The 16451-nt window shown below is 37.2% G+C and overlaps 1 protein-coding gene across 9 annotated transcripts in view; it reads left to right on the top strand.

The window, feature by feature from the left end:
• The window catches only part of CDK8 (cyclin dependent kinase 8), a 107560-nt gene that overhangs the window by 49959 nt on the left and 41150 nt on the right, over nt 1-16451 (top strand). For 4 of the 9 annotated variants that reach the window (XM_068181236.1, XM_068181231.1, XM_068181239.1 and 1 more), the window contains 8 exons: nt 1878-1935; nt 4708-4839; nt 6713-6856; nt 8806-8875; nt 9911-9983; nt 12254-12351; nt 13709-13787; nt 13907-14065. In XM_068181236.1, coding sequence (XP_068037337.1) covers nt 1878-1935; nt 4708-4839; nt 6713-6856; nt 8806-8875; nt 9911-9983; nt 12254-12351; nt 13709-13787; nt 13907-14065 — 813 coding nt within the window. The remainder of the gene's footprint in view (nt 1-1877; nt 1936-4707; nt 4840-6712; nt 6857-8805; nt 8876-9910; nt 9984-12253; nt 12352-13708; nt 13788-13906; nt 14066-16451) is intronic. The other 5 variants (XM_068181232.1, XM_068181235.1, XM_068181233.1 and 2 more) reach the window with 3 other exon arrangements.

Raw genomic sequence — 16451 nt, 5'->3', positions numbered from 1 at the left:
GAAAGTGATACTTTATGTATTATGTCCATGTATTATATATCTGAGAAATTTTAGTGCCTGTGTAATGTATTGTTAACCCTAATGAAAACATGATAATTAGACATGTAGCTTAACACCCCATATATATTGAGGCAGGTTTTGTAAAATATGTGGATTTTTTCTTTGAGTCACAGTGTAGCAATAGAAAGATTTCTTTGGTGAAATGATGTATTTACATACCTAGCAGATTGAATTGCCATAAAGTTCAGCACTAACTATGAAATTAAAGATGTATGCTGTTTGTTTATTTCTAGGACTTTTGTCGAAGCAATCTAAATGGAATGCTTTGAGAGCTGTATGCCCACATTCTGCATTTTTTAATGCTGAAGCAGTACTTATCTGGAATGTATGCTTTTGTTTAAAAAAAAGCAAAAGGGGGTGGTGGAGGTGTGGGGAACAATTTCTTCTGGAAATCACAGAGGTAATACAGCACAGGCTGGATCTGTTGTTCTTGCTGTTGGAAAGACAATTCCTTTTTTGACCACATTTTTGATAACATCTTCTATCCTTAACCTGTTCTTAGAAATGCAACACCTCAGATTCTTTTTACATATTTTGTCCAAGGATTGTACAGTTTCAGAAATCCATTTTGCAGCTTTTCATAAACAACAATAATTAAATTTCTCAAGGAAAATTTTTGCTAGGGTACTAATTTTTTCTACCTTGTTTTTACATAATAGCAATTACTTCTAGGTTGATATCATGTTGTGGTCTTCTGCCTCTTTGCATGTGTGTTTACATTAGAGCCTGATAGATTCAGGAAGGCTTGAGAATATCCTAGAATGTGTTTAGAAAATCACACAAAGACACTAGGATTTATTACATTAACTTTTAGGTGGTCTAAGCTGTTTTGCTCAGGTACTCTTACCTTCAGATCAATTTAAACTGGAAAAGCAAAGCAAGAGCTGTAACTCAGCCTTATTGCAGTCTTACAGGTCACAACTGAATAGGAATCCCTGTTTTGTCCAGGATTTACAGAATGAATGGGTATCTAAATCACTCAATTTGAGAACAAGTATGGCATACATTATCAGCTCTAGTTGTGAGTTTCTTTACTTTTTTCCCTCCAAATAAGCACTGTAGTTTTTATTATATAAACTGTGTTAGGCGTTGAGGAATCCTGTGACTACAGATCCTGAGAATGGATTATGAGAAACAGGACAGCAGAAAATAGAGGGTTATGAAGTGAGTTATCATGTTTCTAACCAGCCAAACTCTAGCTCAGTTCTTTAATGTGCCTCCATAGTAAAAGAAACAAAGGAAAGACAGAAAAGTAACATAAAGGCAGTGCTTTCCAGTTTTGCAGCTGTGTGAATTGGTAAACACTTGTAAATAGGAAGAATTTAGATGAGTGTTCTCTCCAATATCAAGTGGTATGGTAATGTTTCATCTGTTTTTTTTTTTTATGTACTATGTGTCTGCAAATGTGCCTAATAACCCTGGGCAAAACTTGCTGTAGAGCTGGCTTCCCATCCCTGTGGTTGGGGTGGTGGGCAGCAGTGGGACTGCCTCCCACTGAAAGGATCGAGGGCAATTTGGGTAGAAATCCCAGCGGCTCGGTGGCTGCCAGCTCACGCGTGTCGAGGACAGAACCAGGGTGTCAGTAGGGAATGTGCTGCTGGAGCACAGCAATGCCAAGAAGAAATGTGAGGAAGATGCAGTCAGGGAGAGCCTGTGTCTGGGTCCTTGCACAGCATTATTGTGACGGAGAAACTTGTCATTTTAATCAAAACAAAGTTGGTTTAAAACTGGCAAAACAAAGCTTAATTAACTTTTCAGAGACTAATGTTTAGGTTTATCGTGGTATATGTATTGTATATTTATTTTTTTTTCCACAGAAACCTGCTAATATTTTAGTTATGGGTGAAGGTCCTGAGCGAGGAAGAGTAAAAATTGGTATGTTTATATCTTTGATAAGTCCCAGTGTAGCATTTAAGTTAGAATGTTCTGAAGGTGCAGTTGTACCACCTAAAGTAGTCACTGTAATACCAGTATGTGCCTGGGCACATTGCCTAAATGCTGTTTTCTGAGTGACTGGCTTCATCATATTAGCCCCATGTACCAGTTCTGACAATGAAATGCTGTAACCTCATCAATAAAAAGTGGAAAATGTCATTATATTTTGCTTAAGTGGGTGTTTGTGTGGGGTGGGGGATTTTGATGTGGGGTTAAAGATGACAGCCAGCTAGGAGGAAAGGAGGAGAAAGAAATGGGGTTTTAAAATTTCCTCCATTTACTTCTAATGCCATGACATCTTGCTGCTGCTTATAAAAATCTAAATAGGGAACTACTCATTGCTACAAACCTTAAATTTTGTGATGGAATCAAAGATGGCATTCAGCCTACAAAATATTCTTGAAGGAGTAGGCAGGTCCCTTGGAGATGAACACAAGGGATCTTAAAAGTGCAGAAAACACAGAAATCCATCCAAAATGTTTAGTGAGAGCTAATAGCTAATGCTAAATGACTAGCCTGGGGTGTACCAGGTTAGAAAGGACCCAACACTTCCACACTATTGTAACATTTTCTGGTGGGAGTTACTATTTGCAGTGAGAGGATGATTTGTAAAAGTTCAATTGTTTTAAACTAAATACATAAATAAAAATTAACACTATTCTAACAATAATAAACTGTGCCAGGCCATGCATTATCATGGCAGTGCTGCAATAGCAGGCTACTAATGCACATCCTGCTTACATTTGTTATGGTAATGCAGCCCCATTTGGAAGGGTTTTTTAAAGCTAGTTTATCTTTTTCACTTCCCTCTGGCTTGCTTTTGTGAGATTACTCTTCTGCATTGTTGCTCTGTTCTCTTAGTGTTTTGTTGATCTGAACTATATTGTTAGTCACTAGTAGAATGATTCAGGGTAGGATTTTCTGGGAGTGTTCAGTGCTGTTCTAGGCCTTCCCTTGTCCTTTGGAATCCAGGGAGCGATGGGCCAGGGTTGAATGCTTCTGCAGATCCTACTCTGAAAGTTTTTAGTGCCTTTCTGAGCTTTTAAGGTTGGCAGTAGGGATTGAAGTCTGCATAGAAAACAGATACAGCACGGACAACAGAAGGGAAAATTTCTTCATATTACCTTACTCTTCATGGAGGGTTTCTTCCAAAACAGAGCATGTAGGTCATCCTCTGGACTCACTTTCGACAGTGGTGGTGATATTTGCTGTACACAACTACTTGCTAGTAATTGCACATAGACCACCCATTGATTTCTGAATTTATAGTTTTGAATTAATTTGAGAATAGCTTAGTAAACAACTAAATTAAGTCAGATTCTGTTAATGGACAGGTGAAAGATTCTGTATTGGGCCACCAGTCCTCTGAGCCATCCATTCCCAGCAGGGCAAGAGGGAGGGGAACCTTGGATTTTGAAGTGTGTTATCAAAATGTAGATTTTTTTTTATTATTATTATTTTCTTAAGATTGCCACAGCAGTAAAAGAATGCAGAAGTTATACACATAGCAAGGGCTTCCACTTTTCCAGTGTAACTAATTTTTCTAAAAGATACATAACTGGTATTTAACTTAAAATAATTTCATAGGCGTTTTGTGTCATTTTGGGTCATAAATTCACTTTCTGCCAACAATTTTCCTTATTATTCATACTTATTAGTGACTTGACCAATTCTGAGTAATTGATATTTTAGTGCAGAAAACTGTAAAATGTTTCTCTTTTTAAATGCATTAAAGCAATCATAAATAGGAATGCATATGAAAAAATAATTAAGGATTGTGTAGTCAAGTTAGAGACCCATATTTACTCTGCAGTATTCCCTCATTGAGCTATAGCATGTAGGTCCTTTTCCCTCAGGGTAGCTACTCATCTCATTCCATTCAAGTCTTTCTCAGCATATAAATATCCCTACATGATAGGGTCCCTCTATCTTGGGATTTGGGGTTGGTGGATCAGGAAAGCAGTTTCATGGGAGAAGCTGCATATTTTAGTCTCTGCCCATTTTTTCCTGTATGACTTATATTTAGTTGTTCAGACAACTTTCTAGGCAGTTGTACACTACACATTCTAGAAAGCAGTTTTTAATGATATAATGCCCACAACCAAATTTTTAAAATCATAGTCTGAATGGTATTCAGCACTGGTATATTGATATTGGAAATACACCTTGATAGAAAATCAGCAGGGAGGCAGATGCTGTAAGCTTAGGTGCTGTTTTTGTGTGAAGGAAGTCTTGCCACAGCTAACTTCATGAAGAGGGAGATTTTGTCATGTGCACGTATGTATTATAAATCATTCTAACCTTTGCAGAATCCGCATTTTGCTCACTTTAAAAATTGCTGCTTTGTTTAAAAACATCCTGTTATAATGGGAGTATTACCAGAGAACGTCAGGTAAAATGAGTCAGGATTTACCAGTGTCCTGAGGAGCTGATGCACTTCTTCAGAACAATGGTTAATTCATTGTTGTAAATGACTCATGTTAGTAATGATTTATAATGATATACTTCATAGGTGATATACTTCATAGGCCATCCAGTAACTTCTACAGAAAGAAAATCTGCTCAGAGAGTTCATATCTGCTACAGTCTGCATTTGCATTTTATTTAGGAGTGATGATAGTGCTAACAAGTAAACTCAATCAGTTTGTTAAAAAAAAATAAAAATTGTTAGTTTCGCTCAAATTTTGAAGCATCTCTCTTTGAATTTTGCAGCTGACATGGGCTTTGCCCGATTATTTAATTCACCTCTGAAGCCTTTAGCAGACTTGGATCCAGTAGTTGTAACCTTCTGGTATCGAGCTCCAGAGTTGCTTCTTGGAGCAAGGCATTATACCAAAGCTATTGGTAAGTAAATTGGACAAAAATGTACTGTTTTGTTCTTTATGTAAACTGTACCCAACTATTAGAGCTTAGATAAATTGTTCAAAGGACAGTATCTGAGTTAAAGGTATGTTACTTGTTTCTTGAAGAAACATTAAACTTTGACAAATTGATTAGTTTACTGAGGTCTCAGGCTATATAGAGAAATGAAATATATTGCTGGGTTTTGGCTCCAAATTCCCTGCAATGCAATCTGAGTTTGTGGCTTTCACACAGGACTTTCATAAATGCTGTTAGAGCTTATAAAATATGAAAGCATCTTTGAACTGCTCGTTGAATTCATATTAGGATGACTGTGAGGCACAGTGCATTAAATTTATTGCAGAGGTTATTACCTAGTATAATAAATATATGAAATAAAGAATGTACAAAATGGAGAATATTGTGGCTGCACTGAAGCTGAAATGTAAAATTAAGCTGCATTTTTGCCTCTCTGTGTCTTTTTCAAAGACAGATGACAGATGGCCAGAGCTTTTGTGGGCTGTAGAACAGGGGAGCAGCCCAGCAGCAAACTGGAGGGAGATTAGATTCACTTTTACTGCATTGATCAGCTTTGCTATGGAAGGGAGAGAGACTGTAGGGAAAAGCACTGGAAAGGTTTTCTCTTGCTGCCTGGTTTAAAAGATGTGTTAAAGGCTGGCAACCAATTCTGGGAGGAAGTAACTTCCCTAGCAGCTACTCCACTTTGCACAGACATGGAGGTTGTATGTCAGCATACTGTGATGTTTCTGTAACCTGAATCTTCCTCAGAACTCAATCTTTTTTTCCTTGTTTTGTTTTTTTAAAGATCATATCTGTGTTTCTGTCAGCAATTCTAATGTTTATGCCTTAAATGTATCCTTGTTTACTTTTCTGTTAATACTGTGTTTATAGATCAGATAAATTTTTATATGTTCCATTAAACTGCTTAATTTGTTGTATTTGCATGTTCCCTCACGTTACTGCTGTTTTTGCTGATTGCAGTGTGTGAAACTGCATGGGCAGTCATAGCCTTTAGTACACAGTTTTTTCAGTGTAGATAAAAAATGACTGTGTAAAAACACTGAGTAATGGAGTTATGCTGTTTGCATTATTTGCCTTTGTCCTTGTTTATGACCTTGTTCATTCAAGGCTCAGTATAGCACCACTTTGAGTTAGAAATTGTGTTTGTATATACTAGAAAAGAATTGAGAGAACAACTGTGAAGATTCAGGCAGTCTGACTATTAGATAGGAGAGTAACATGAAGAGAGGAGGGTTGTGAGGTTTGGGGGTTTATTTAAATGAATGTTATGGAAAAGTTGTGAGGTGTGTGGGTTTGTAGCAATTGGCATGTTACTCTCTTTCAGCTAAGTGTTACAGATGGCATTTGGTTTATACCAATACCACTACCTTTCAGCTTGTATTTTAGAGTCATTTACTACTTAAATACTACATTACTACTTTAATACTTAAACTTGGCTGATCAGTGATTGCACATTTCTTGGTCAGGACAGTGTGGCATTAAAAGGGCAAGATGCTGGTTGGCTTTACTTTCTTTGTGTTTTGTGTGTTGGCCATTATCCCGATAGTTTCCTTCACTTTTATTCTTAACCAAATTAATTTTTTACAATGTTAAGTGGTAACTGCGCTTCAAAAACCCCACAAAAACTCGTGTGCTATTCTCTCAGCTCCTGTGTAGTTTCTGAATTGGGTACCTCCATTCAAAGCTAAAAGAAAAAGTTGAGGAAGTATCGCACTTCTACCGTAGAAACTTGACCTTATCTCTGATAAGCTAAACACTAACATTCTACCTCATCCAGATGGTTTTGGAAAGTTTCATTTGTTCTTCTTTTTATTTCTGTTCTCCTTTTTTAAAGATATTTGGGCCATAGGGTGTATATTTGCAGAGCTGCTAACATCAGAGCCAATATTCCATTGTCGACAAGAAGATATCAAAACTAGTAATCCTTATCACCATGACCAGCTGGACAGAATATTCAATGTAATGGGATTTCCTGCAGGTACATACTGTATTTTCTATCACCGCTGTTCAAAGAAAGATATCCATATTGCTTTCTTTGCGTATGAAGGTGGCAGCTGATCAAAGCAACAAAGCTGTTCAAACACAATCTTTATTTAATGAGTTATAAATCTAGAATCCAATGGTCAAATTAGATATTTTCCCTTTTATTAATGCTAGGGTTATCTTTGTGTATACATGTACCAATGCTTTATTATTTTAAAAGATTGTATTTAATGCTGGGTGATTAAAAATGAGAAGTAATATTTCTACATTGATTCATTACTGATTATTGATTTGGAAGGTGACTGATTTATGAAACCAAGCAAAAAAATTTTTAGTGAATATTATGCATTTGTTTAGCTCATGTCAAATTAAATGTAGCATTTGGAGGTAATGGAGGGTATAGATTCCCCCCCCACCTGGTAGAAAGCTGGTGGTATAGAAAAAATTTCTTTATTCCAAACTGGAAGAAAGAACTGGTTGTATGAACCAAAACAAATGACAGTGGGGATATCACTTGTTGCATTTTCCCCTCAGTGTTGGTTATATTTTGTTTTTATGCAGGCTGCCTTGCTTCTTCAGTTAATACTTTGTCTTCTAGTATTCACATGATTGCAGGAGTCAGAGTAACAGAGGCCTTATTTTTGCGTTTTGTTTATCTTTCTCCTTACTGCTTGTGTTCCCTGCTCCACTATTAATTATGTTTTTGGGTTTTTTTTCCTGATCTTTTCTCTTCCTTTCACATGACTTTTGTGGTCTGTATGTTTGTGGTGGTTCTAGAATTTTGTTATTAAACGTTCTTATTTTTGCTTTTGCCTTTTTTGTTGTATATGTACTTGACTGCTTCTGTAATGCTGTATGAGATTCATGGAAATGTTGCCTTTGCATATTGTCTCCTTAGTTTTGCTTCTTCAACTGTCCCCTTCTGCTTTTGAACTAGAATTTTACCCTTTTATATTTTTCTTAGTTCATTTGGGTTTTACATTGGTTCTGTATAGCTTATATAAGTAGATCATACTCTCATTTTGGTTTTCTGATTGGTTTAATTAATCCTTTATAATGGTCTGCGTTTGACCTTTGGAGTTCTTTGGTTTTTATCAAGCAATGCTTTTCAATAGCAGCAAGTTTTTGCATTTTAATTGATACTTGCCATATCTGAAACAGTTTCTCATGTCTATGGGATAGGAAAGAAGAGAATATTTTGTTTAACTAAGTAATAGTTAAATAATTATGTTCGATTTATTTATTTAATGCTTTTAAAATCAGTGTTCTGCAGTAGTGATCAGACTTAGTAAAGATTTTAATTGAACCAAATTAGTTGCCCACAGAGCCTTTTCAAGAGTTGGAGCTTAAGACATTTGAGGTTAGGTGCTGGTAGTGAGTTTTTTGTTTTATTCTAAAATCCATTTTGGCCTTGGTCTACATCGAGGTGAATTATTCTTCATTTTGAGTGTGCAAACTTTATTTTTTCTTAACTTCTTGTTTAGTAACAGTATATCTTTGCAGAAGTACGTCTGGGCAGTTTCCTGTAACTAAAAGTGCTGTGAGAACAGAGAATCCCTTAGAAGGAGACAGGGTTTGCTGGAGTTCTGTGTGTTCCAGTCCTGAGAACACAGCTTTGTCTAAATAAATTAAATAACAGTCCGGAAGGGTTCAAGCACAAGGCCTGATGTGTTTTTCTTCAGCATTGTTTTGTGGCCACTGTAGCTGGCATCTTTTTTTTCACATTCTTGAGTTAATCAGCACACAGCTGGAACCTCTTAGGTGTTGGTATGATTTATTGTCAAGAGGTGATGAAGGAATAGGAGCTAGGGAGTACAAAGACATAAACTTCAAGGTTAGAGAAGCAGAATTTAAAAAAAACAAATATCAAGGCTGTGGAGATACTTAGGAATGTTTTGTTTTACTCAGAGAGAAAGGGAAAAAATAATTAATACTGCTTTGCAGATAAAGATTGGGAAGACATAAAAAAGATGCCAGAACATTCAACCTTAATGAAAGATTTCCGGAGAAACACGTAAGTCTGGGTTGAGCTTTCTTAATAAAGCATATTTTATATCTCTTTCCTACATTAAATTTCTTGCAATTTGTGTTGTTTTCTATGTAGATGTCAAACAAGGACTATGAAATAGTTATGACTTAGATTGTGAAAAATGAAAAATAAAGTTGTTTCATAGTGGTGAACTTGGCCTGTTGAGGTGGTGTGGATCAGAAGAGTAGCCAGAGGCTGTAAAGGGTAAGGTGGCAGGTGTGAAACAGGTGATGCCAGTAAGACCCGGTGGAGCTCTGAAGTTTGCAAAGCACAGTGTGGCAAAGCACAGCTGTTCCCAAATCTCTGGTACCGCCAATGATTTTCTTTAATAGCTGCTTAAAAGGGGTCTGGTAACCTTATACCATTTCCAGCAAACAGTGTGAATAATTGTTAGGTTTGGTGTCTAGCGTAGCTTACAATGACAAAAGAAAAAAATACCCTTCAGCTTTGCTGTCACATTGCCACAGGCTAATACCTGCGCTTAAAATGCCACCCTGTTGCCTGATTTCTGTGCTGAGGCATTTGGGTCTGTATAGTTACATACATCTCTTGCATCTGCCATGCTATTGCAACCATTTAGAAACCTTTTATTTGAGTTTCTCTTCTAAAAAAGTAAACATGTGAATGTTCTTGTAGCAGCCTGTAGGTTGCAGGAGAGCATTCAGATGAGCAGATTATATATCTTCACTGTCATGAGAAATAAACAGAATCAAACAGTACAGTAGTAAAATTGCTACCAGGCAGTTTAAATCCAGTTGGTAGTTTGCTGTCTGCATGTGGGTTAAAAGTGTGCTTTTTGTGTGAGTATGATATGCTTTTATAAGGATGTGAGGGAAACATGCCTTTCTGCAGTTCTGATTTTTAAGTAATCTCTGGTGTTGATAGTTGTGATTTTTCCCAGCTTATTGGATCTGCAGGGAGACTAAACTGTTCTTATTAATATGTTTTGTGGCTACCAGGAAAACTTCGCAGTATCAATATTTTGCATATTAGAAATACCACTTCTGTTTCCTTTTCTAGGTATACCAACTGCAGCCTTATCAAATATATGGAAAAACATAAAGTTAAACCAGATAGTAAGGCATTCCACTTGGTAAGTTCCTGCAGACATAAAAAATCAAATTCCTCATATATGTTATGGTTGTTTCAAGTAAGAGTTGAGCTGATGTCAAGTCCACTGTAACTAACTTTATAAATTAAGTTAGGAATAATTGATACTCTGCAATCTGAAGATTGCAAAATCACTTTATTTTCTCATATTGATGAAATATCTTCTCACATTGATAAAATTATTCTGAGTGTCATTCACTGGATTAGGTTCAGTATCAAGTAATTTTGAAATTTTTGTTCTTAAAGTCGTGTTATAGTTGTGTTAGCCTGTAGTTACATTTGCAGTGTTGCTGCAATCCTTAGTTATTTTGCTGCTTTGCATACTTTCAATAGCTTAGTTTTACTTTTAAAAATTCCTATATGCCTGATTTTTTTTTTTTTGGTCTTCCATATGGTTACTTTGGTCCATATAAATTATAGCGATTGTCCCATTAATTCATGATATATGAAGTTTACTGCATTTGTATTGTGTCATTTAGTAAGGTGATCTTTACATCAAGCAGTTTTTAAAATAGAAAATATTTGTAATAATACATACAAGGTTCACTTCTGTGTGACACCTGTACAAGGGAGCAGAACCAAAGTTTTGATCCCCTGGGTGGATAGTGGTTGCCCAGTCATTTTGATTTCTTTTTGTATGGCTGATCACAACCAAGGCTTGTCATCGTGTGGTGGACAGCTCTAGAATCCAATCACCACAAATGATGCTAGTATTTTGTAGCGCTTTTTATTTGTGTTTTTCATTGTGTTGGCAGTTCTTTGTCATGTTTTGCCTTTTCCTTTTCTGGCTCTTGGCAATGCTTTTTGAGAGAGTAAGAATTGGCGTGTTGAACATGCTATTCTATAAAGACTTCATGTAGACTCAGAGAGCTGAAAAAACTTACTGTGAGTTCTTGTGGATGATGTGAAAAACAAAACTGGATTGATGCTGGTAATTCATAGTTATCAAGTTCTTAACCGTGCTGTCAAAACTGAAAGCTGAGGAGGGAAATGTACTTTCTCAACCTCAGCTTTTGAAGTATGAAGATTTGCATTGCAGTTATGAATTCTCACATGCAATTATGAATTTCTCCTAGTGAAAGGAGATGACCAGTTCAGATTTAGATCATGACACGGGATCTTTTTAAAAAGGTGAATGTATGAATCCTATCAGAAAGTATGAATAGGAAATGTAAAATTAATTCTATTTACTTATGTATTTTCTTGTTAAAAAAACCCACTAGAGGTTAAAAGTGAAGCATTTGTTTTCAAGTCTGGGACAGTATGTCATGGTGTAGTTTTGCCTTGGACACTGTTGGTGAAACATGAAAACTCACTATTTTTCTGTGTGGTATCTGAAGGTTATCTCATGTTGCTTGTCCAGCACAGCTGTATTCCACAGCTGCTTGGGTGGATGGAGAGAAGTATATGCACGTACACCAGACTTCTTGAATAAGAAACATGTCGTTTAAGAATGCATCACTGCAACTCAGTGCTAGAGCTAAATAGAATAGTTATGCTCTGGTGTTCCTAGTTCACAAGGTCTCATCTGGGGTGCTATGTCCAGAGGAGGGCCATAAAGGTGATCAGAGGTCTGGAGCACCTCTCCTCTGAAGACAGGCTGTGAGAGAGCAGGGCTTGTTCAGCCTGGAGAAGAGAAGGCTCCCAGGAGACCTTATAGCACCTTTCAGTACTTGGAAGAGGATCTCCAAGAAAGCTGGAGAGGAACATTCTTTTGATAGAATAGGAGATAATGTCTTTTTAATGAAAGAAGGTAGATCTAGATTGGATATTAGGAAGAAATTCTTTATTCAGAGAGTGATGAAGCACTGGAACACGTTGCACAAAGTTCAGAATGCCCCATCATTGGAAGTGTTCAAGGTCAGGCTGGACAGGGCTCTGAGCAACCTGGTCTAGTTAAAGGTGTCCCTGCCCATGGCAGAGGACTGGACTAACTGACCTCAAAAGGGCCCTTCCAACCCAAATTATTTTGTGATTATAGGTGCTAGTACATTGTGGAAACTTTTTGAATGGTTTTGATAGAACACTTGTGACTGGAACCAAAAGTCCTGGGCTTTGCAAGTGAAAATAGGTGTTCTTTGATAGGAAATGAAGTTACTGTTTTAACAGGGGAGAAGAATGTGGTTATGGCATTTAGTGTTAGGCTTTTGAGTTCAGACACATTTGTATAATCTTAACTTTCAGGAATAGAGTGAAGTTTCTGTAGATGGTTTTGGTAATGTAAAGGTGTGGTTTTTTTTTTTTTTTTTTCAGCTTCAGAAATTGCTCACTATGGATCCAATAAAGAGAATTACCTCAGAACAGGCTATGCAGGATCCTTACTTCTTGGAAGATCCTCTTCCCACGTCCGAGTAAGTGGTCAGTTTATTAACCTATCTGTGCATTCAGAGATGCTTTAGAACTGTGCTTTCTCTCTGCCCTAAGTATGTTTGTGAATATTGAGCTAAATACTGTCTAACAACCGAAGAAAGCTATAACCCCTAAAATGCCATTTGTGGTTTTTAAAATTAAGTAGCATTTTTATTAATCTCTTGCTTTATGGAAGTTTGATCCTCTTAGTTGCAGCACTAATCTTGTTACTCACTGACAGGTTGATTATGCATGCTACAGATCTTGGTAGACAACTGCTAAGTGCCCGCAGGTCCGCTTCTCTGCCTTAGAATGCCAGATGACACACTCTAATTAGTTTACATTTTTGTCTTAGCCTTTGTTGTAAATTCACTGGGTGGGGAAAGTCAAGTCTATGTCTCTGTGCTGTCATCCTTAACAACTTAAATCCATTTTCTGTAGACACTCCTCTTTTTTGTTTGCACAGGCCGATTTACAAAAGGGAGAAAATGTATGGACAGTGAATGATTTCATTAAAAATTAAGCCCGTCTTCCAAAAGGCTAGCCAGAGAGCATGACTGTGCACCCTTTTAGGAAAGCTATTAGTACATCCTGTCTGTGATTCTCTACCCTTATGTAGGGAAGAATTTATAAAATATGTATACTTATAAGAAATTAATTAAAAATGAAATTATTTCACTAAAGCCTGCTGGATTATTTATAGCATCTCCTGAGCTGTCTCTGTGATTTAAAGTCATGCGAATAATGGCTGTTGCAGAAACTGCTTTTAGGATAGTGTTTGGCTTTTTTCTCAAATTTAGGTTGACATTTTAATATGAATACACAATGAGTATTGCTAACAGCTGTACGGAGACTTTATTATGAATACATTCTACTGATGAAGGGCAGGTAAATATTTAGCTTGAACTAGAAGTAGTAAATCCATGTGGACTGTGAGATATGAGTTGATAGGTGAAATTTCTAGTTACTTTTAAACTTTTTTACCAGGTGGGTTTTTTTAATAGTCAGTGAAGTTTCCAGGAATATTTTTAGTTAGTCCTGAGACTATGAATTACACAATAGCTGTACTGAGATAGCTCTTTGTGCCCTTGTAGATACCTAACAAGTGATGTACCTTTCTAACCAACAAAAAAAATACTGGGAGCTTAAGTTAGTGGATAAGAGTCAAATGAACATTAAAATCAAATGTGAATATGTTTTTACAAAGTTTAGAATATGGTGATAGACAGGGAAAATGTCTCCCTAAATTACAGGTATTAAAGGCTTTGGCAGCTAGAAACTATCATGGCTAAAGTGTAAATCTTACAGGTTAACCCTTCTGTTCTAATACCGTGATAAATAGACTTTTTTGGGGGACAGTGTTTTTGCAGGTTGTCAAATCCCTTACCCAAAACGAGAATTTTTAACAGAAGAAGAACCAGATGATAAAGGAGACAAAGTAAGTACTAGAAGAACAGTATCATCATGTTTCACTGGCTTTTACACTATTTCCTGATTTTGTGTTATTTCATGTACTGCTTTTGAGTTGAAATTTTTCTTTGTGTTTAAACAATTGAGAAGAACCAGCAGCAGCAGCAGGGCAATAACCATACTAATGGAACTGGTCATCCAGGGAACCAAGACAACAGTCACACACAGGGACCCCCACTGAAAAAAGTGAGAGTTGTTCCTCCTACCACTACCTCAGGTGGACTTATTATGACCTCAGACTATCAGGTATTTTGTTTTATTCACATATTGTGTGTTTGCTTTTCATGTTTAGAGCAGTGTTTCTTCAAACTAAAAAAGTAATTTTGTAAATGTCACTGCATTAACTGTTACTTTTTGGCATCTTTTGATTTTTTTCAGATTCATTTAGTTGGTGATGTGTTGATATCCTGATGTTCTTTGGGTTAGCAGTAACGAAATTAGGATCAGACATTATTAGAGTTACTAATTATCATCTTCATATTAGGGAATGCTAATGGTTATGGACCAGGAGCCTCCTATGCTGTGTTCTGTATCACCTAAAAATGCCATTTCTTGCTTGAACAAACCTGCAGTGGTAGGAGGCAGAGGATGTTGCAGTAAAAGAGCTGTGAAATAAGAATCTGAACTAGTGTTTTAGTTGGGTTAATGGATGCGGAAACAGTATTTTGGATGACAGAGACTTGGCATCATGAAGTCATAATCTCTTATGAAGATCAAGGGAGATTCTAGGTTGAGTAAACCAAATATTGCAGATCTGAAGACAGGTGAGGTGGTGGCAGTCAATGAGTGAGGAAGATGAGGAGGCGCATTGGGAAAAAGCACTTAAAGGAAATAATGAAAAATGTCTTCTGGCCTTCCTGCATTTGAGCTTGTGGTCAGACATTAAGAAATCAGAGCCTGGAGTATAAGAATATTTTTGTCATCCCAGCAAATGATACCTGAATTTTTGGGTTTGGAGAAGGCTGCTACTGGACATGGGGGAGAAGAGAGTTAAGGACAGAACCTTTAGCTAATACAAGCTTAGAAGTTACGAAAGAGGATCAGGGAAGCCTTCAAATGATTCACAGGAGCAGTTGGAGAACAGCAGCTTTTTGCAAGCTTAGGGAATAGGTGATTTCAAGAGGAGGTATGCTGCTGGAAATGTTAGCCTGCAGGAACTAACCATTGCATACTGGTTCACATGGAATGCATGGTCCAGGTGGCCAGACAGTCTTGGATGGCCTAGGGGGAAGTTGGAAACTACTGGCAATGTTTTCAGTTAATTTAAATGTTGATATCTAAATGTGAGACCCTGATAATGGAAATCCACTTAGCTGGGCTTACAATCTGTAGCAAAACATAGGGAGAGTTAAAAAAACAAAGTCAGTAAAGCTGCTGCTGTCAACTTGCCTTTCAGTTTGATACAGCTTCTCCATGAACCACCAGTGGGCTTTGAAATCTTGTGTTTCAGAGTTTGTTCCTCAGAGTACCAGATAGCCTCAGAAGCTGCCTGGTGGCATTACCTTCATCCTTGCCTAAGTCTGTGTACTCTCAGCATTGGACAAAACTTAAAAGTACTACAAAAATGTAAAATAAGATAATTTTCAGGAGCTTTTTTGTGAGACCCTTCATATAGTCCCCAAGTGTCTTTGTTCAGTTTATCCCAGGACATCAATAACACATCAGTTTGCAAGTCATTCTCCTTGAACAATACACATTTTTAGAGCTGTTTGAGATGGTGGTGAGCCTTAACTATAGTTCTGCAGGGAGGGGTGCCTCTAAGTATAAATGTCATCTTTCTTTTAGTAGGATTATCCATCACAGGCACTCTTACAGGAGTTTCATCCCTTTCAGTCTGGCAAGCTGTAGTCAATTGCTGTTTTGGCCTTTTAATTGGTTCTTCCACTTCTTAAAAACACACACAACAGAGCAGAAGGCAAATGCAGCTGTAACTTTCTTAATCTTGCCCTCGGGTGGAGTCACACATCTAAGGAGGTTGATTCAGAGGTTCCTGTACTGTGTCAGGGAGCCTCATTTACATGCCTCATTTACATGCCCTCCACCTCATTTTGCATATGCATTGTGATATTTTGAACAAACTTCAGCTCCTAGTTCTGTGAGCCAGGGCTGAGGTTTGCTGGCTGACAAGTCAGAGGACTCAAATTGCTTGGCTGGAGTTGGCATTGGTTTATTCTCAGTTTGTGCTCCTCAGAATTTTTGTACTCAAGATATCCATCCTGGGATTACAGCTGGGGAGAGCCCTTGTTGACAAACATTAATTTCAGAATACTTTTCCCTTAAGATAATGACAACTGCTGCTTTTCTGTCTCAGGAGCTCTTACTGGTAACTTGACTACTCCTGACCAATCTTTCTGCTGTCTCTCTAGGAGAGACAATCTCTCTGGTTTTCAAAAAAATATATCCTTTTCCCTCTAGCCTTGCAAATAGGCAGTCAGTAGATTTGCTCTGATTAAGGTGTCTGGAAAACATGGAGACCTGAACTTGCCAGCACTAGAACAAAAGAAGTTAAGAGTTTCCAACTGATGGTTTCAGGTCTCCCTGAAAAAAATTCCTCACATTTTTTGCTTCTGATCCAGCAGCTTGAGAAGGAAAACAAACATTACAATACAGCCCTCTGTTTTAATCAAACACC

This window comes from Anomalospiza imberbis, chromosome 2, assembly GCF_031753505.1.
Source record: "Anomalospiza imberbis isolate Cuckoo-Finch-1a 21T00152 chromosome 2, ASM3175350v1, whole genome shotgun sequence".
Classification (NCBI taxonomy): Eukaryota; Metazoa; Chordata; class Aves; order Passeriformes; family Viduidae; genus Anomalospiza; species Anomalospiza imberbis.
The sequence above is the reverse complement of the archived record's forward strand: the minus strand, read 5'-3'. Positions and strand labels throughout refer to the sequence as shown.